Source organism: Balaenoptera borealis (assembly GCF_965194805.1).
Source record: "Balaenoptera borealis genome assembly, chromosome: 20".
In the NCBI taxonomy this organism is placed as follows: domain Eukaryota; kingdom Metazoa; phylum Chordata; class Mammalia; order Artiodactyla; family Balaenopteridae; genus Balaenoptera; species Balaenoptera borealis.
The window spans coordinates 48,358,535-48,378,846 of NC_138879.1; the positions used below are offsets into that span (position 1 = coordinate 48,358,535).

The 20,312-nt window shown below is 59.5% G+C and overlaps 2 protein-coding genes across 4 annotated transcripts in view; one reads left to right on the top strand and one right to left on the bottom strand.

Moving 5' to 3' along the window:
* The first annotated feature begins 29 nt into the window (after positions 1-29).
* HIC1 (HIC ZBTB transcriptional repressor 1) lies at positions 30-4,643 on the top strand. Its single transcript, XM_082370607.1, has 2 exons — positions 30-186; positions 1,645-4,643. Exon 2 carries the CDS (start codon positions 1,665-1,667, stop codon positions 3,810-3,812), a length of 2,148 nt encoding a protein of 715 aa, XP_082226733.1. The 5' UTR covers positions 30-186; positions 1,645-1,664; the 3' UTR covers positions 3,813-4,643.
* Positions 4,644-4,794: 151 nt separating this feature from the next.
* SMG6 (SMG6 nonsense mediated mRNA decay factor) overlaps positions 4,795-20,312 on the bottom strand; it is a 236,654-nt gene continuing 221,136 nt past the window's right edge. For all 3 annotated transcript variants that reach the window (XM_082370523.1, XM_082370524.1, XM_082370525.1), the window contains 4 exons: positions 13,502-13,655; positions 10,228-10,439; positions 9,835-9,916; positions 4,795-6,559 (listed from right to left, as the gene is read on the bottom strand). In XM_082370523.1, coding sequence (XP_082226649.1) covers positions 6,429-6,559; positions 9,835-9,916; positions 10,228-10,439; positions 13,502-13,655 — 579 coding nt within the window. In that variant the 3' untranslated portion in view covers positions 4,795-6,428. The remainder of the gene's footprint in view (positions 6,560-9,834; positions 9,917-10,227; positions 10,440-13,501; positions 13,656-20,312) is intronic.

A 20,312-nucleotide genomic window follows, 5' to 3' on the forward strand; every position in this document is an offset into this window, starting at 1 on the left:
GCCGGCCCGGGCCGCTCCAGATAAGAGTGTGCGGAAAGCGCGGCGGGGCTGAGACGCGACCAGGACGCGGGGAGGACGGACCAGCAGGACAGACCGACCGGGGGCCCGGCGGGCGGAGGGCAGCGCAGCCACGTCCCCCCTGGATCCGCCGGCAGCCGGGCCCGGGGCTTCCGACATGCCCCCCAGGTAGGTTCTAGGGGTGGGGACCGGGAGGGACAGGGGACCCAAACAGCCCGGTCCTCGCGCGCTGGCCGCCTCGGGCGCATCCTCTGGCGCGGGCGCCCCAACGCGGCTGGCGTTCAGGGCTCCGGGTGTCGCCCCTAGAGGACTCAGGACTGCCGGGCCGCTGCTCTGCGCCGGGTTCACGGCAGGGTCAGCGGCCCGGGGCCGGCTCTGCCCGCACATGGGCTAGAGAAGCGAGGGGAAGGGAAGGGGAGCTGGCGGGCGGGGCTGGCAGGGGCGCTGCCCTCCCTGGCACAGCGCGGCGCCTGGCAGCGGGGCGGGTGGGGCGCCGACTAGGAGCTGCCACCGCCACGGGGAGGGAAGCCCGGCCGGGCGGCGGCCGCAGGTAACGGGCCGCGAGGCCCTGGGGGCCAGGCGGGGAATAGGGTCGGGCGGGCGAGCGGCCGGCCGGGGAGCTCAGGGCTCGGTTCAGGCCCGGCGGCCGCCTGGCTGCCGAAATTGGGGGCCGAGAGGAAAAGCTGGGAGCCGAGGGACTGCGGCTGGTGCGCTCCTCCCGGCCTGTCTGAAGTTGGGAAACTTTTCCCCAAGTTTGGGGCGGCAGAGGTCCCGTGGAGAAGGGGCCGAGGGGAGCTGGGGAGGGAGGCGCCGGGCCCGCGAATGCAGAGCGGAGGCCGAGGCCGGGGCCGGGAGGCGGGTGGGGCGCAGGCCGGGGTCAGGGCCGAAGCCGGCTGTGCGCGGTGCCCGCCCGGGGCGCTGCCCCCTCCCTCCCTTGGGAGCTGCGTGGCTCCCCCCTCCCCCCCACCTGCTTCCTGCCTCAGCCTCCTGCCCCGATATAACGCCCTCCCCGCGCCGGGCCGGCCTTCGTGCTCTGCCCGCCACGGCAGCCGCTGCCTCCGCTTCCCGCGCCACGGGCCGCCGCCCGGGCCTCAACTGAGGGCCTGACAGACCCCGGCCAGGGCGGCGCCACGGCGGGCACCGCGCTCCCCTCCTCCGGACCTCTTCCCCCAACTGGGGCAACTTCTCTCGAGGCGGGAGGCGCTTTTTTCCTCGGCTCCCTTGTATCCCACTTGGGCAAACTTCTCAGCCCTGAATGACTTTTCCTGCAGCGGACATTTTCCTCAAATCGGGTAACTGTTTCCGAAAGGGTCGCTTCGCCCGAACAGTTTTCTCCTCGGAAGCCCCCAGAACCCAGGCGGTGAGCCCGGCGGTATCGGGCCTGGGGGTGCAGGCCAGCCTGGCCTCCTCTCCGCCAGCCAGTCTCGGCTCCTTCTTTTGGTCCAGGCCGGCCGGCCCAGGCTCCCACTCTTGGAGGCCGCGGATCCTCCGCCAGTGCCCAGGCCGCGGTGCTCAATGCCCCTGCCCAGCTGAGGGGAAGGGGAAGTGGAGGGGAGAAGCGCCGGACTGGGTGCAGGCAGCGAGGGCTCGGTGCGGCTCTGACCCGGCTGGTGTGTGTCCCCGCAGGAGATTGTGCTGGGCAGACGATGCTGGACACGATGGAGGCGCCCGGCCACTCGAGGCAGCTGCTGCTGCAGCTCAACAACCAGCGCACCAAGGGCTTCTTGTGCGACGTGATCATCGTGGTGCAGAACGCCCTCTTCCGCGCACACAAGAACGTGCTGGCGGCCAGCAGCGCCTACCTCAAGTCCCTGGTGGTGCATGACAACCTGCTCAACCTGGACCATGACATGGTGAGCCCGGCCGTGTTCCGCCTGGTGCTGGACTTCATCTACACCGGCCGCCTGGCCGATGGCGCGGAGGCGGCGGCGGCGGCCGCCGTGGCCCCGGGAGCCGAGCCGAGCCTGGGCGCCGTGCTGGCCGCCGCCAGCTACCTGCAGATCCCCGACCTCGTGGCGCTGTGCAAGAAGCGCCTCAAACGCCACGGCAAGTACTGCCACCTGCGGGGCGGCGGCGGTGGCGGCGGCGGCTACGCACCCTACGGAAGGCCGGGCCGGGGCCTGCGGGCTGCCACGCCCGTCATCCAGGCCTGCTACTCGTCCCCGGCCGGGCCTCCGCCGCCGCCCACCGCCGAGGCGCCGTCGGGCCCCGAGGCCGCGGTGAACACGCACTGCGCCGAGCTGTACGCCTCGGGCCCCGGCCCGGCCGCCGCGCTCTGCGCCCCGGAGCGCCGCTGCTCCCCGCTCTGCGGCCTGGACCTGTCCAAGAAAAGCCCGCCGGGCTCCGCGCCTCCCGAGCGGCCGCCGGGCGAGCGCGAGCTGCCCCCGCGCCCAGACAGCCCTCCCAGCGCCGGCCCCGCAGCCTACAAGGAGCCACCGCTCGCCCTGCCGCCCCTGCCTCCGCTGCCCTTCCAGAAGCTGGAGGAGGCCGGACCGCCTCCGGACCCGTTCCGCGGCGGCGGCGGCGGCAGCCCGGGACCCGAGCCCCCCGGCCGCCCCGACGGGCCCAGCCTCCTCTACCGCTGGATGAAGCACGAGCCAGGCCTGGGCAGCTACGGCGACGAGCTGGGCCGCGAGCGCGGCTCCCCCAGCGAACGATGCGAGGAGCGAGGCGGGGACCCGGCCGCCTCGCCCGGGGGTCCTCCGCTCGGCCTGGCGCCGCCGCCGCGCTACCCGGGCAGCTTGGACGGGCCTGGGGCGGGCGGCGACGGCGACGACTACAAGAGCAGCAGCGAGGAGACGGGCAGCAGCGAGGACCCCAGCCCACCCGGCGGCCACCTCGAGGGCTACCCGTGCCCGCACCTGGCCTATGGCGAGCCCGAGAGCTTCGGTGACAACCTGTACGTGTGCATCCCGTGCGGAAAGGGCTTCCCCAGCTCGGAGCAGCTGAACGCGCACGTGGAGGCGCACGTGGAGGAGGAGGAGGCGCTGTACGGCAGGGCCGAGGCGGCTGAGGTGGCTGCAGGGGCCGCCGGCCTCGGGCCCCCTTTTGGAGGCGGTGGGGACAAGGTCGCTGGGGCTCCGGGGGGCCTGGGCGAGCTGCTGCGGCCGTACCGCTGCGCGTCGTGCGACAAGAGCTACAAGGACCCGGCCACGCTGCGGCAGCACGAGAAGACGCACTGGCTGACCCGGCCCTATCCGTGCACCATCTGCGGGAAGAAGTTCACGCAGCGCGGGACCATGACGCGCCACATGCGCAGCCACCTGGGCCTCAAGCCCTTCGCGTGCGACGCGTGCGGCATGCGCTTCACGCGCCAGTACCGCCTCACCGAGCACATGCGCATCCACTCGGGCGAGAAGCCCTACGAGTGCCAGGTGTGCGGCGGCAAGTTCGCCCAGCAACGCAACCTCATCAGCCACATGAAGATGCACGCCGTGGGTGGCGCGGCCGGCGCGGCCGGGGCGCTGGCGGGGCTGGGGGGGCTCCCCGGCGTCCCCGGCCCCGATGGCAAGGGCAAGCTCGACTTCCCCGAGGGCGTCTTTGCTGTGGCGCGCCTCACGGCTGAACAGCTGAGCCTGAAGCAGCAGGACAAGGCGGCTGCGGCCGAGCTGCTGGCCCAGACCACGCACTTCCTGCACGACCCCAAGGTGGCGCTCGAGAGCCTCTACCCGTTGGCCAAGTTCACTGCGGAGCTGGGCCTCAGCCCCGACAAGGCGGCCGAGGTGCTGAGCCAGGGAGCGCACCTGGCCGCCGGCCCCGACGGCCGGACCATCGACCGTTTCTCCCCCACCTAGAGCGGTCTTGCCGCCGCGTGGCCCCGGCCCGCGCCCCTAGGCAGCGGCGGCGGTGACCACCAGCAGGCAGGCACACCGCGCCCGACGACTGTAGTAGCTGCGGCAGCGTCGCCGCAGGGGCGGCGGCCCCACCTGGCCTCACTGCTTTGTGCCTTAGCCCCGGGGGTGGGGGTGGGGAGAAAACCCCGGGACGGGGGTGGGATGGGGGAAGGGAGATTTATATTTTTGATATCAGCTTTGACCAAAGGAGACCCCCGGCCCTTCTCCGCCTCTTCCTGTGGTTCGTTGGCCCCCTCCCCCGGCTCCGTGCTGCTCTTGGGGGAAGGGGTGTCACTGTTGGGGCGCTCCCAGCCCTACCTCCGGCCCTTGCGACCACACCCATTCTCACTGTGAATCTCCCCGCTGGGGTCGGAGCGTCGGGCAGAGTTGGGGAGCGGGGAGGGGACTGAGCCGGCCGGAGGGCCCCCCTCCCCCTCCCCCGCCCGCCCCGGGACTGATAATGTGAAGTTCCTCATTTTGCACAAGTGGCACTAGCCCCAGGGCTAACCTTTCCCTCCCTCTGGAGTCAGAGGGCTGAGACAGCCCTGGCCTACCCGGTCTCCCACTCCCGCGGTGGTCCCCCCCTCCCTTCCCTGGGGCCCCGGACCATATTTATTGCATGCGCCCTGGGCGGCCCCCCCAACCCCGAGCCCAGGCTAGGCTGGGCTGGAACGTGGTCTCTTTAGCTCCCTCCTCCTCGTTTGTATATTTCCTACCTTGTACACAGGCTCTTCCAGAGCCGCTTCCATTTTCTATACTCGAACCAAACAGCAATAAAGCAGTAACCAAGGACCCTGGACCCAGCGGATCTCTTCGCCCTGCACAAGGAGCTGGGTGGGCTGCACCGGGGTGGGTGCAGGGGCCAGAAGCAGCACCCTCGTATAGGTGCGGTGGCTTGGACCTTCCCTCCCCGGTCCCAGAGACAGATCAGCAAGAGCTCAGGTATGTTTCATAACTAAAAATTTATTAAGGAAACAAATCCAGTGCTGCAAAGGGGACAGAAAGGAGAGATGGTGTCTCCCACCCACCCAGTCGCCAGCCTTCATCCAGGGGAAAGGATCTCAAAGGAGAGGCCAGGGACCCTAGACCCCAAAAAGCCCAGTCTTCTGAGGCCCTGGGGGACTCACAGCCCCAAATCGTCGGCCGTGGCTCTCCTGTACAGTTCCCCCTCCTTCTGGCATAATCTCGGGCCTCCGGGAGGGCACTGCCTTGCTCCCATCCTCTGGGCAGGCTGTATAGTCAGATGGGGGTGCTCTGGGGGATTCCCCTACTGGTCCCATCAAAACTTACTCCTGGCTCCGCCTCCAAACCCTGTCTTTCCCTAAGTCCCCCTCCATCCCTGTCCCTGGGTTGGGAGAACGCTTTCCCAGTAGGAAGCCTCCTGAGTGAAGCTTTGAACACAGGTGTCAGCTAAAGAGGCAACAAAAAACTCCAAGGCCAAAGGGCCCCTGGGTCAAGTTCTTCTAGGGCAAAGCTAGAAACAGGGTGCAAACTCCAGGCTAGGCAATGCTGCTCCCAGGCACTGGCCCACCCTACCCTCCCTCAGGCTGGGCTGGAGAAGCCTGGAAGTATCCCAGAGCACGGGGGCCTGGGAAAGGTGGTCAGCGGCAGGAACGCTTTCTTAGGTTCCTGCCACAGGTACCGCAGGAGAAGGATTCAGAGTGAGAGCCTCCATGGCAAGGAACTGAGGGACCAGGAAGGTGAGAGGGATCAACTAGAAAGAGAAGGAGGGTGAGGGGGATGATTCAGGAGGGGGAGAGGGAGGGGGAGCTGAGAAGAGTCTGAGGAAATTTTGTGAAGTGGGAACTAGAGCAAAAGGAAGGCCAATGGAGGGAGACGGAGCAGGCAAAGGCCACCCAGGAAGCATGGGCCTGAGAGCAGATGTCCCTTCCCTACAGGCCCATGACCAACAGAGGGGAAAACAAGTGGCCAAGTACAGTGGACCCAGATTGGTAAGGGCGGGAAGAGCAGCGGGATGGGGGTGTGTGTGTGTGGCGGGGCGGGGGGGGGGGAGCCTAGGGCTGCTGTTCAGAACCCAGGTGGGGTCCATGGGGGAATCCAGGCCTCAGGGGGAGAGAGACGCCCTGAGCGCTCTCTTCATGGCGTGACCAAAGCCTCCTGGACGCTTTCAGGACAGGGGCTCTGAAGATGAAAGGGACCCGTGATCTCACCTGCATCTGATGGAAACTCTAACCCCCTGCCCCATCTCCAGCTGAGAAGGTGGCTGAGTCCCTGGGCTAAGAGGCCTTTCCCCAGCCCTTGAACCGGCCACGGGGAGGGAGAAAGGCTGAGCACGGGCGGTCAGTCTGGCTCGCCCACCTGCTGTCACTGCAGCCGGCCACCTCCCTGCTAAATCCCGGCAGCCCAGGAGGGTCCCAGCGGCTTCCGCCCGGCCCTTGGGAGGGGCTCTGTGCGGAGCAGCTGCCCCCACAGCGCGGCCACGGCGTGGGGGGAGGAGGGTGGGTTACTGTCTGGGTGGACTGGTGGCTCAGGCACGCGGGCATCTCCTGTGCTACTCTGGGCGCCTGGTGGCCTCTCGGGAATGGTTCCGTGGGGGTGGGCCCCGCTCTGGCCCCCTCAGCCCACCTGGGCCCACGTGAGGAAGGCCGGGATGTCCCGCACAGGCACATTCCTGGTCAGCGCCTTCACACGCAGGTTCCGGTCATCCGTCAACAGCACCACCTCCCGCAGTAGCCGGATCGGCTCCTCTGTTGGCACGAGAGAGCGGAGGGACTTCACTGAGGGCAGGAGGCAGAGGCACTGGCTGCCTCTCCTCTTCCGGAGGGAAAGCAGTCCTGGGGGCTCAAGGCCAGCCATATCTTGGCCCTTCCACAGGTCCTTTCCCTCGTGCGGACTATCAGCCGAGGGCGCCCCTCCCCTACTGGCTTAGGGAGGGCCACGATGGGCCAGGGCTGGCCTTCTGCTCTGGACCCCCGCCTCCAGCGTAGGGCTGTGTTGCCTCGTGCCCTGAGAGCTGCCCGACCTCCGCAAACCCCTCTCCTCAGGACCCTGAGCTGAGGGAGCAGAATCGGCCCTCCTATTCCTTCTGATGGCACGACTAGTCCTGGACTCAAAATATTCCTCTCCTCTGCACATCTTCTCCACCCACCCCCCCATCCCCCCCAAGGCCGGCAGATCCACGCTTTAGGTATTCAGAGGTAGAAAACTCAAGATGGAATACAAAACGTATCCAGGGCTCCTGGGAAGTGAGGAGAGGGGTTAGCTCAGGGAGCTCTGAGGAGAGGAGGGCGAGGGTCCCGGCAGAGCCCAGCCAAGGTGGCCCTGAGGTTAGAGCCAAAAGATTCCCTCTATTAAATAAACGTGATCCGTGTGTACGGTAAAAACCTCTAGGTACAGAAAAAGGAAAGGTAAAGTCGCATCATTCTCCCTGTTCTCTCCCTCATGTCTCTCTGTCTTGTTTCCCAGGGTAGAGCTGTGTATGTTTCCAGATTTCTTTATGCACATTTACAAGTATATATACTTGTTATATAAGCTTTTTTTCTATAACATTACAATCATACTCACCGTACCTACTTCATTCAAATTTTAAAAGATTTTAAAGATCTTTCTATATCAGCACAAACGGATAACCTTCGTTCTTTTTAGATGACTTTTTAAGCAGGATATCTTCCCCCACTTCTTTCCCCCTAATTCCCTAACCCTTTAATAATGTATCGGGGAGAATTTAAACTGGGGCCAAGCACTCACACAAGTGACATCCCCACCCCTGCTAAGGCCCCTTGGGTGGCAGGTCCACTCCTCAGGCCCAGGCTGGGTGTTTGCTGACGGAGGTCCGGCAGACAGTGAGGCACAGGAAATGTCCTGCGGGGCTTGCTGACTGCGAGGGCTGGCGGGGCTGGGGGACTGCAAACATCCATGCCGGACCTGAGCAGTTTCAGGCTTGCCAGCTCCAGGCAGGGAGGCTGAGAACTGGCTGTCAGCCTTGGGAGGAGTCTGGGGGGAAGAGGGAGGGAGAGGCTCGTGGGGTTGATGGCGGTGAGAGAAGGGGAGAGGCGGAAGGAGGGTGTGGTGGGAGGTGAGCAGCTGTGGCGGACAGAGAGGGAGAGGAAGGCAGCCATGGGGAGAGGAGATGCTCTGAGACCGCTCGGCTGCTTGGGCCTGGCCCCTCGGGGTGTGTGCGGTGGGGTGGGGCGGGGTGACGTGCAGTGCCATGTGGGGCTCCCAGCGGGCTGCCCAAGTCTGTCCACAGCCCCACTGGTCCTGCCCTGGGACTCAGACCAGGCGAGTCCCAGGCCTTAGGTCAGCCAACCAAGGCCCGGCATTGCTGGCAGGGGTCTGCAGGGGTTTCTGTGGATACTTTGAGACATTTTTAACAATAAACATCCTCTGTTTTGACACTGGTAACTTCACTTTGTTAGAAACCAGAGACTGTCATCTTGTCAGGCCCCATCCGCCATAATCCACATGATTTTAAAATTCAACATCGTTTACACATAAACATTTGGTGATGGTTTCTCTGTGAATCTGACAAGTTAATCTGCTAAGAATTCACACTGACAAATGGGGTTTGATTACACCAGCCGTTGCTGATGTAATTCTGATAGGGGCGGTCCCCAGGATGGCAATGGGTTCCTGTAGGCTGTTTGGGGTGAAGCGGGGCGGGGGGGGCGGGGGGGGGAGAGACTAGGGCCAAAGCCAAAATGTGTCTCTGCTAAGAAAGAAACAGCTCTGAGGCTGGGTGGGGCCACAGCAGTATCTGAACCGTACTTCCCAACAAGGCCTTCTGCACTCCTGCCTACCTCTCCCTCAGAAGGTGCCCCTCTAGGAAGCTGCCTGGGAGCAGAGCCCAACCTCCTCTCTTGGGCTCAGCCAGGGCTCCTTTTTACCACTTGAATGCTCCGAATCTGGCCCTAAGGGACGGTACATGCAAGCCACGTGGCAGGACCCCTCTGAAGAACAGCAGCTGTGGGCTCATTACCAGCCTCAGGTACAGAGACTTGGGCAGCAGTGAGGGGCTGCACTGAAGTGGGTGGGAGGAGGGCTGGAGAGAAGACAATCCCCAGGCCAGCCTAGAAGCCAAGGCTAGGAAAGCAAGCAGAGACAAGAGATGGGTGACAACTAAGAGAAAATGACAAGAGGCTACATACACGCAGACACAGACTAAATGGTGAGAATTATCAGCTCTGCTGATGACACCGGGATAGGAAATCCTAGGAATTCCTTCCAAAAAAAGAAATGTCGGAGTCCTGGGAGCCGGGAGCAGAAAACACCTGAGCCTCGCTGACTCTGAGGGGCTGAGGGGCTGTCTCAGAGGCGAGATGGCTCTGGGTTGAGGGTGAGGTGCTCAAGCATCTGGAAGAGAACCTCTGGTTCCCAGATGGGATTCTGCTCACCAAAAGGGTTTTGAAAACTGGGCTGAGGGCTCAGTCCACAAGCTCTCACCTGCCTCCAAAGGGCTATGTCACACAACCAGAGAGACAGGAAGGAAAGGCCCGCTACTAGGTGGGGAAGCACTTCCACCACCACCCCCGCCCCCCCTACAGGGTAAACATTCACGGATGAATTGAGAGGATGAGCATGGCCAAGAACAGGGAGGTGGGCCCCAGGGACCACCAGGGACTGTCCTCAGAGCGGCAGAGGGCTGGGCTCAGGAGACCATGGCCAGAATAAGCTACACTGAATCATAAAGACATTCTTGCTGTCAGAGAACTCACCGAGGACCCAAGAAAAGAAATGGACGCATGCACAGTGGGAAAGTTCACAGTCTAGAGCCCAGCTTCCTGGGCTAGGCCCATCCCTAGTTGGCCGAGGGTCCACCTGAGGGTGGGGGAGTTGTGACAGGGAGGTCTGACTTCCAGGAGGGGAGGAAACTGGGCTGGCCTCAGGCTTGTATCAGGCCTGAACCCTGATTCCTTAAACTTCCCAGGCCAGAGTCAGTGGAGGGACCCTTCCCTAGGGCTGAGGAGGGTAGGACAAGGTAGGGAGGGGAAGGGATGGTCCCGAGGCAGAGGCAAAGCTGTACCTTTGCTGGTGGGCATGAAGTCCTTAGCTTTGTCTTGGCAGTAGTGGAGGCAGCAGGAGAGGATCAGGTCATCATTGTTGCCCTGGAGAAAGACAGGATAAGTGCCAGCGGGCAGGAGGGGGCGCCATGCAGAGGAGGCACAGGTATGCTCTGCCTCTGGGGTCCTGGGGAAGGTCACTTCCCAGTGTCCCTCCCAGACATGCCCTGGCCCTGCTTGGCCAGGTCCAACTGTGCCAAGAGTGATCTAGGGGACAAGGAACTCCCCCTCCTGGGCCTCGATGGTGGCCGTCCCCTCGGCTGCTCCGGCCAATTGGCCTTCCTCTAGCCCCTCCCTCCCGGAGACCCTGTTCTGAAGGCTGGCTATAGGTGCTCCCTTTCTGCCCTGGGTCTCACCAGCTGGCCAGTGATGTCCTCACTGCGGAAGGCGATGGATTCGAGTTCATTGCCACGGCTGGTCAGGGCCCGTAGGCAAGAGTCCCGACTCTCGAATCGCTGCTCGAGGAACTCAATGGACTTCCGGGCCTTTTCCTGCACCACACGGGCATAGCCCCCAGCCCGGTGGTCTGTCTCCTGCCCCTTGGCCAGGCCGTCCAGCTCATTGATCACTGATGAGACACAGTCCCGCAAGGAATCAGCCTCAGCAATCAGCAATCACGTCTGTCTTCGCCCGAGGCCTCGCTTTCCCAGCCAGCCCCTCCCCAGACCACAGAAGCCATCCTGCCCCACAGGAGTCTTCCAGTGAAACTAGGGGATCCTGGGGGGCAAGAAATGCCCCAGACTTTCCACAGTGTTCTATCTTCTTTCTGCCTCTTCCCCTGGGCCCCACCCTCCTCCTGGGAGGAACTTACAGGGAGTTTCTGGAGCTGCTGTATTCAGGGGAAGAAACCTGGCCCCTCTATCGCATTCCTCAGTTATAGAATCAAATCGAGAGGGTCCCTCAGGAGAGGCGAGGGTATGTAGCGGCTAGAGGAAAGAGGCACTCTCCCTCATCCGCCTGGGCCCCCACCACGGCAGTCCAAGAGGGGCCCAGTTCCATGCCCACCCCTGCCAGAGCGCAGGGAGGTCACGAGGTGGCAAGTGGGGATCACAGCCTCACTCGCAAGGACCCTGCTATTCCCCTAAACCCCTGGCACATCTACCTCCTCTGATAGTGCACGTGTGTGTGTGTGTGTGTCTGTCTGCCTATGTGTCTGGGACACAGCTTCATTTTCTGGTGAAGATTCTTTCCAAAATTCCAGCCAAAAGCCTGAGGTCAAGTGGGAAATATGCACTCCTTGGGGGCTCCGGGAGAGTTTGGGGTCTGAGGCCTCTCCTCAGTGCAGTGATTCATGGCTCGGGGAGTCGGCGTGAGCATGCTGTTCCACGGTGAGCCTGGCACTCACCGTCTGGGTATTCAGAGACACTTTCTGGAAAGGGCCCATGTGGGAATACACACACACAGACACACACACACACACACACACCATGCCTTCAGCAACCTGAGGCTGCAGTGTCACACACACACACACACACACACACACACACACACACACACATGCCATGCCTTCAGCAACCTAAGGCTGCAGTGTCCACACAATGTATGGCTGAGGTTGCGGAGTAGTGGTGGATGGGTGTATGGTACAGCAAACAGAACATCAAACATGAAAAACTGGTATTCTATCCCAAAATCTGCTTTCCTGCTTCCAAACTAAACAGGCTTCAAAGGGGAAGCTTGTTTGTGCTTCTGCACCAGGCGGGGCTTCTCGAAGCTGGGGTCAGACCTAAGGAGCACGGAGCAGGTTAAAGAGCACAAGAAACAAGCAGAGAAGGCCGCCGGCTTAACCCTTCGTGCTCTGCGCACAGGGCGCACAGGGCGCACAGGGCAGGACACCCGTGCGGCGCCTCGTTGAACAGGAGCCCCCTCTACAGCCCCCCAGAGCCAAAGCCCTGCCCAGCTGAGGACGCTTCAGAAAGGCTGGCCTGGATGCCGTGACAGAGTTGGCACTTCCCAGGGCCCCTGGGGGTTGACCGTTTATTTATTCTCTATCTACCTTCTCCTCTGAGTTTTCTCATATATTTGCTCCCTCCCCACTGAATCTGGCTTCCCCCACTGGACCATAAGCTCTTCAAGGCCAAGGGCTGCAGCTCTGCCTTTCACTGGCTCCCTCGGGAACAAGAAGACTGAGCACACAGTAGGGGCACAATCGGTGCTGGTGACCGACGGCTCTGCCAGCCTGGGATGGTGTCTGAGGCTCCTACCAAGACTCAGGGGGCTCCTGAGACGTCAGCAACCTCTCAGTTACACCATTTCCTGACCGTCTAGCAAAAAGTGACCAATTCACTTTCTTATCCCTGAAAATCTCCTGGGTAGGAGAGCACAGGGACGTGCTATCCTGAAAGTTGCCCCACCCCGGGACCTGGTGAGGGTAGAGGGGAAGCTGCAACAACTCGATAGTCTGGCTCTACCTTGGGCAGACAAGCTGCTCTACTTTTGAAGAACAGAAAACCTTCCCTTGGGTCTAAGGGCCTGGGCTGAAGAGGCTCTGGCCAGGCCACATGGGGAGGGGGAAGGAAGACAGGGAGGGTGGAGGCGGGACGAGGGCTGCTTCAGTGCCAACATTCTCAGGTGGTGCTAACGTGTTTCCCACAACCCCCCAGGGTTCTATAGCCTCTGCAGGGGCGGATGTTTCCTGCCCTTTGTTTCCACTCTCATCTGGCACTAAGGACTGGGAGGGAAGGCCCAGCGGAACATCTTGGCATGAATGTCAGAGGTGGCTTGGCAGGCAGACTGCCAGTCTGGCAGATTTTCCAGAGGACAGGGCTCCTAAACTTGCTCCAAGTGGCTGGTGAGAAGGGGACATTAAAAAGCCTGGGCTTGCCAACCATCTCCCAGACCCTTTCCCTCCACAGGATAGCTATCAGTGATATTAGCTGTATCAGTTATATCAGACAGCAGCCCGGAGCCCAGAGCACAAAGCCCATCCTGAAGCTGACCTACCACAGGGCTCCCAGAACCAGAGGTGCCTCAGACAGCCCTCTGGAGATAGCCCAGCTGGGCTCCTTTGGCCTGAGGGTGGAAGCAAGCTAGCTGGGTCCTGAGATGCTGACCCTGTACCAGCACCAATGACCAGACGGTGGTAAGAGCCCAAGTGGCAGGAATCCACACGCGAGAGCCAAGGGCTTGCTCTGGAGGGTTTCCATCAGCCTGGCCTTAGGGTGACATTGGCCAGAAGAATGTTACCTCGAACCAACAGAACGATCATGAAAAGCTACAAGACAATCAGACCAAAGGCATCTAAGCACTTCAAAACCCTCCCAGCCTCCCTGCCAGACCACCCAGCAGCACTGCCGCTATCTGCCAGGGCTGAGTGTTTACCAATAACGGGAACCAGCTTTGCTGTTTTACTGCAAGCTTTATAAGGATAAAAACAAGGGCTGGGCTCATGCAGCCTCTGGTTGCTGGGACACAGGAGTCCATTTGCTCAAGCAGTTTAAGCCATGGATCAGCCATAATAATTTGAACTGCTTTGATTATTAAACAATTTTCCTTGCCCCACACATTCCCTACTTCCCTGCAAATCCTGTCTTACACACACAGCAGGGTTCTGCCTGCCTGGCCCCCAGGCTGTGGGGCATGTGTGTAGAGGGGGTTACTGCGCACATGCAGGGCTGCTCTGGCCTGACTCACCGATGAGGGGCACCACCAGGATGTACTTCCTGCTCTCCAGCAGCTGTGCCAGACTGGCCAGGTGGTCAATGAAGCCGTTGGTGTCTGGTACGAGGAACAAGGGTCTGATCTCGAGCTCCATCTGCCTCATATGACTCTGGTCCTCCAGGACAGCCTACAGGGACACAGAACGGTGAGTGAGCCAGTGAGTGAGTAGGCAAGGGGTGGGCGAGTCAGGGCCCTGACTCCACGGTGTGTCAGCATCCTGCCCCTTCCCCCTCCAGAGAAATAGCCAGTCCCTGTCGGGACAGGCCCGAGGGCTGGGCAAAGCACTGCAACAAAAATCAGTGTAGACCAAATGGCTTGGGGAAACAGGCGTGACTAAAACCCCCGCATAGGACTGAGAAGGGACCTTGATGGTTATTAAAAATAACGGGTCTCTGAAAGTAAGACCTTGGGCTAAAAATCATCAGCAAGAGAGAGTTAGGTTCCTTGGATATGAAAGTGGTTTCACATTCGTTATCTAGGCAGCATATACAGAGGGTACTTCTCAACCCAGACACTTTTACGTATATGTATATCCCAAACAGAATTTATTTCAATTTACTTCACTGTGTACTTAAAAAAAGGAAAGAAAAAGAATAAACTCAAAGTCTATACAAAAAGAGTGATGCTGACAACTAATAATTAACGCCGAAGTCTCCCACGTCGGCAGGAGCCCACACGGTGGGATGGTTTAGGACCCAACTCACAGATGTGCAAAGAGCACCATCCAGACTGATGAGAATCGTCACCATCTTCCCCCACCAGCACGGTGATCCCTAAACAGTAGTCTTCTGTGTTCTACCTGCACTCCTCTGCCACGATTCTGTACAACCTATACTCTTGTTTACTTGATGTTTTTCTTTAAATTGACTTTACGTCAACTCGTTTTTGTGGCTCAGCAAATAATATCTGTGGTATCAGGAGTCTGAGAGCCTAGGAATATGTTTACCAGCGCAAGCTGCATTTCTGCAATAAAGAGTCAGAATGTCTGCTATGCATCATTGAAAAAACACCTCATGTAGCACCAGTGGTCTGGGCACCACACCTCGGAAGGCACACTGCCTAGCGCCTGTTAGTCTTACAGATGTTCACATCTTTCAGGGAAGTTCCATGCTCATCGGTAAAAGCCCAATCTTCTCAAGTCTTCCAGGGCCTTGTGTGGCAGCAGCCCTTTGAGACTGGCTCTGGGTACACCTGTCACTATAGAACATGGTCACTATTGTGCTGCTTCCTCTTCTGGGGACCATGGCCAAGAAGCAAACTGATTTGCGGGCATCTGCCCAGACAGTGTGCTCCCTGTGTGCAGAGCCAGAGGGCACTGAAACAAACCCGGGAGGGGCCTGGCGAGCAGGTCCCAGCCCTGTCCTGCCCTCCCATGGCCTCCTGCCACACATCAACTTGCAGGGACAGAGACACAAGCACAGAGCAGGGGAGGAGATGTGCGTGCCAACTGAGGTGGGGCCCACAGGCTGGGCCCTGGCCACTAACAGTCAGTGAGAAAGGTGATCAGGTTTCACTGGCAATGACAGTAAAACTGAAAGGGCATGCCTCTGAATGCTGGGGGTGGCTCCTCTGTGACCTGCTGGGGACCTCTCCCTATGAGTAAGTCACTGCTGCCACTGCCACCACAGCTAGTGGAAGGCACAGGACGCTGGCAGGCATGAGAAACACAGCTGAAGGGCTCGCCCGCTGAAGTCTTCGTACTGCTCTCACCTCATGAAGGGAAAGCACCTCCGCTGCAGGCCACCTTCCCAGGGGATGTGGGTCACTGGCCTTCCCCATGGGGCTGCCAACTAGAGGGTGACACACATTCTACCGAACTCAGCTTGGGCATTAAAAAAACCCCTATTTTTTATTGAGATATAATCGACATATAACACGTGTGACGGCGCGGGCATTTTGTGAGAACAGGACACGGTCCCCACTCAGGCTTAGTGAGCTCTCCCGTCTCTCTCCGCACAGAGGGCGCATCAGCCCTCCTGCTGCTTATTTTCCCAGGGCTCGGCGTTCTCTATCCAGCCTTTCCACCGCCTGGAACACTTCTCTTGGCATTACAGGCCCCTAAACCTCTGTCTTTCTCAGTGAGAAGGGGCAGGACGAACCCTGACGCCGGCTGGGCCTGAGCACAGCACCTCTGCCACCGTTCCGCTCAGACCCCTTTCACATCTTAGTTTTCCTGCCTCCATAAATGATCCTCTGGCCCTAAGGCTGACTCTAAGGAAGCGGCACTGGCTGCCCCTTTTACCCTGTGGGAACAATGAGCTCCTAAGACCTCAGACCACCCTTCCTGAAATGCTGGCCATGGGCAGGAGGGCCTTTAGGCCAGATGGCCGAGGGAGGCGGGGGGCTGAGCCCGCCTGGGTGTTTTGATGACAGGATGGAAGAAAGATCTAGGTGCAAGGTCCAGGGAAGCGCTAGCCGTCTGAGTTCTCTGAGCTCTGGCTCAGGGCCAGAAAGGTGAACGGAGGCCACAGCCTCTTTGGGAGGTGGCAGCCTTGTTGGTTCCCCAGGGGTGGGCGGGATCAAGCTGATGAGGGTGGTCAGAGCTGTGCTGCCACCATCCGGTCCCAGGGACACCCGCAGACAACTTCCCTTAACCTGGCTCTGCCCAGTGAGTCACTGCACAACTGCTTCCTGTTCCCCACATGCCCTCCTGGAGTCTCGGGAGATTCACTGAAGCTGCTCCCCCTTCTCTTGGGGTACCAGTGGGACTCTGGGGGGGGTCATACCTGGGTCAGGAGACTGGCCCAGTCCCCTTAAAAGAATGGCAGACAAGGAAGGATTGGGAATCCGCAGCCCCTCGTCTGTGGGTGTCGGTGTTTCCGGCCCTCTCTGAGTGGCGCTGTGTGTGTGTGTGTGTGTGTGTGTGTGTGTGTGTGTGTGTGTGTGTTTGTGTGTGTTTAGCATTTGCCCTCCCAACTTTTCCAGATTTTACCCGTCAGATTCCTGGCAGCTGTGCACGGCGCCTGTGCCGGCCGTCACGTCCCATTCTGATCTCTGGGTCGCACGGTGAGAGAAGGACACAGGATGCGCAGGGAGTGAAAAAGTGATGTCGGTGGGGAGAGCGCCAAGTCCCCACTCACAGCCATGGGATGCTTGGGGAGAAGGGGGAAGCATGCTGCTGTGGAGTTCAGAGGCCGGTAGTGAGATTTATTTTTGTTTGTATGAGCAAAAAGCTGCAGAAGCCTCTGGTGGGGGTGAGGGGGGTGCAACTGGAATGCTGTGATTCAGACGGACTGGCCCTGGCCTGGAGTCAAGTGTGCTGACCCGGAAGGAGAGTTCCATAGGAACCCTTCTCACTGCAGCTAAGGCTGGGCCACAGTGGTCCTTGGACAGAGAGCTGGGAATCCTAGGAAAGCAAGGACATGTTGAATCAGACCAGTGGCAATAAGGACCATAAAGTCACAAAGTGTGAAGAAGAACAGAACTTAATTCTGCTTCTGGAAGGTGCTAAGTAACCAACTTTCTCTGAAGGACGGAGACATCCTTGAGCAAGGTGGTGGGGAACTGGGAAAGAGTCCACAGTAACATCTGACGAGGAAGCTAACAGGCTTGGGTCCCCAGGAAGGGCTCTTTCACAGGTTAAGTTCCTTCTTCTAGATGGTGGGAATGATTTGGGGATGCCTGACCCTTTTGGAAATTGAGACACTGAGAATTACAAATAAAGGTAATGCAGTTAGCTCACACGGGAGTTGTGGAACTTGAAGAACTCAGATCACAAAGCAGAGCCAGTTCAAGAGAAGGCCTTCTTAGGTCTTCCTTCTGCGTAGGGCTACAAAGGAAGTGTAGCTGCTTTCCTCCCTCTACAGGGTGATGGAATCATTTATCCCTGGGCCTCTCTGGCCAGAGCAATGTCTTCAGCAGAAATGAGAAGTCTGGTAACATAGTGAATTTCCACCCTCATCTTGTATGTGAAAGTATCTAGCTAAATGCCTGATACACGTATTAGTAACTTAACAAATTTCAGTTTCCTTTCTTTCTGCCCAACTCCATTTTTCATCTTTTATATATCCGTGGGGGGTAAATATCTGGGGAAACCACTAGGGAGCAGAGCTGGAGCTGGGGACGGGTGAGGCAGTGCACTGCTGATTTCTATTATGAAACTCGTGGTACTCTTGGTGTTTTGGTTTTTTTTTTCCTTTTTTCTTTAACTATGTAGAGGTATTTTTAAAAAACAAAAAATGGAAAAATGGAAATGAAATATTAATAGGAATAGCTGGTGAGATAACCACCAGCAGTGCAGACAGGCATTGCTTTTTTTTTTTTTTTTGGCCGCACTGCGCGGCATGCGGGATCCTAGTTCCCTGAGCAGGGATCAAACCCGTGCCCCCTGCAGTGGAAGCGCGGACCACTGGACCACCGGGGAAGTCCCAGGCATTCCTTCTTGAGCTGCAAAAACCAAAGGGCGCAGATTCTGCATTTGCTATAGAAAGCAGGCAGAGTCACTGGTTTCTGTAAGCATCTTCATTTGGGGTGGGTTGCTCATGGGAAAGTTTCTGCTTAGGATCCCTTCTCTGGATATCCAAAGTCAATACCACAAAGCTTAACACATACTTGCTATCTTTTTCAAGGTTATAATTATGATGATTTGCTTGCTACTTCTTACTGCCCTTTCTAGATAGACAGGGAATGGCAGGGCTAAGCATAACACCCCTGAGCTTGCTACAAGCAGCAGCCTAAGGGTATTCCAGCCAAAAGCCTGACCATTTCTGCAGGAGGACAGGACCCTGTGGATGCTGCTGGAACCAGGGAGGTGAGAATGGCTGGAGCAAGCTCTGGAATGCGCTGGAGTGGGGAGGGCGGCCGCCTGGCCCCACAGGCTGATGTGCTTTCCTGCCCTGGCGTGAACGTGCCCCTGGCCTGGTAGTGCGCTGGCTCCCGCCCTGTCTCCGACAGCTAGGAGCCAGGGCTGAGTGTCTGCCTTCCGCTAGATTCCATACAGGTGTGGGGGGCTCTGTGCATGCCCCATTGTTCCACAGCGGCCCCCCCCCCAGCTGGGTGGCAATGTGAATGGGCTGCAGCTATATTTAGCGTGAAACTCCTGGGGCTACCACAAAGGAGTGACTGCATCTTCAGGAGGGTGGGTGGGCGGGAAGGGGATAGGGGAGTGAAGCTATTTTCAGAACACATGTCATTGCTGGCTACAGAGCAAGACTGTGGCCATAATGCCGAGGGAAACAATAGCTGTGGCCAGAGGAAGAGCCTGTTATGTTTCAGGTGGGATGTTTGCAACTGCTCAGGAAACCTGACCCCGCCCGACAGCAGCACAAATCACAGCAAAGCCTCGTGGAGGCAGAGAGGAGGTGGGGACTCACAGGGCCAGGGCCAGGGTGAGGTGCCAAGAGGCCACGCCTCAAGCCCGGAGGAGGACAGTCAGTGACTGCTTTGCCCTGAGGGCCTGGTTAGGAAAGAAACACTCCTGACCAGTGTCCCAGGCAAACCCTGTACCCTGCTCTGGTCTCTGGACGCCTCTCAAGAATGGCAACGGGAACGGAAAGAACTCGGGAGGAAAGCAGCAAGGTGGGCTCAACCAGCACAAGATGAAGAGCTGTCTTGGGCGACAGGCAAAGCCTGGGCTGAGCCGGAGAGTGCGGCCTCGAAGCCCTGGGTGGGCGGACTTGGCCCCCAGTGTCCGAGGCCTGCCGGGCGCCGAGGCTCCAGCTGCACAGGTCCTGAGAGCTGCCCACACCCCTTTTCTGACCTCCAGTCGGCCCCCCTCACCAGCCTCTGTGCAACGCCGGAAGCAGGGAGGGACAGGCTGCGGAGGGAGGCCAGGCCTCACCTCCCCCATCCCACAGATGAGCTTAGGCCCGGGGGTCTCGGTGGGAGCGGGGAAGTGGGGGTGTGGCTACGGCCCCAGATCTCATTTGGACTTTACAGCCAGCATGGGGGCCAGGAGGATTTTTTTCAACCCCACCTTCACATCCCCTTCCCCAAACATGTGTGGTTCCTGTTTTGCTGCATCTGTAAAAGGCGCTGGGAGCTGGGGACTTGCCTTACACCTCTCGGTTAACACCCCTGGAGACTGATGGAGTTCGGAGCAGAGTAATTTACAGCCCATCTCTCCAATCTTAATTCACCCGATGCTCCTCTCTTCCTTATTGTATTAGTGTGACCCAGGTACCTGCCAACAATAATGGCCTCTCCAGCTAGGAGCCTCTCCCCCACTCCCAGGACAATTTATACCTTTTCCTTGGGATTTTCCCCCCTTAAATTAAACAAAAAGAGGAAAAAGAAGAAGAGGTTAACATGGGTTTGGAGCACTGCAGCCCCGTGGTTCTGGGCAGGGAGCCAATGGCCCGAGGGCACACACATGTGTGTGCTCTCCCAGAAGGGCCTTCACCGGCCCTGTTTTACAGCCACCTCGGCACAGACTCCAGGGTTCACGCATATGGCCAGACAGATGTGTCTGGCTTACGTTCAAGGCTGGAAAATGAAGAATTATGGAAGTGAAGGGCCCCGGGCATTAAACAGGGGGTGGGGAGAAGGGAAGGGGGGAATTTCTCCTCTGCTGAGAAATCCTCCTGTGGCTGTGAGGCTGGAGGAAGAAGGCTGACAGGAGGCAGGGCCGCCAGCAGCGGTGCACGTGGGGCCTGTTCTTAAAGGGGCCACAGCAACCCCAGCCTGGACGGCCCGCAGCAGGCCATCGATGCCTGGCCTGAGCAGCCTGCTCCAAGGGAGCTGACAGGGAGAACCGGCTTCCGGGGCAGGAGCAGCTGCGGGCACCGGAAGCCAAGTCTCATACAAGGCCTCCGTCAGGTACCGCTTGTCACTGGAGAGGCTGGGC

Bases quoted from the DNA above. Each gene is read 5' to 3' on its own strand.
- HIC1 (XM_082370607.1), top strand. From the start codon at position 1,665: ATGCTGGACACGATGGAGGCGCCCGGCCACTCGAGGCAGCTGCTGCTG.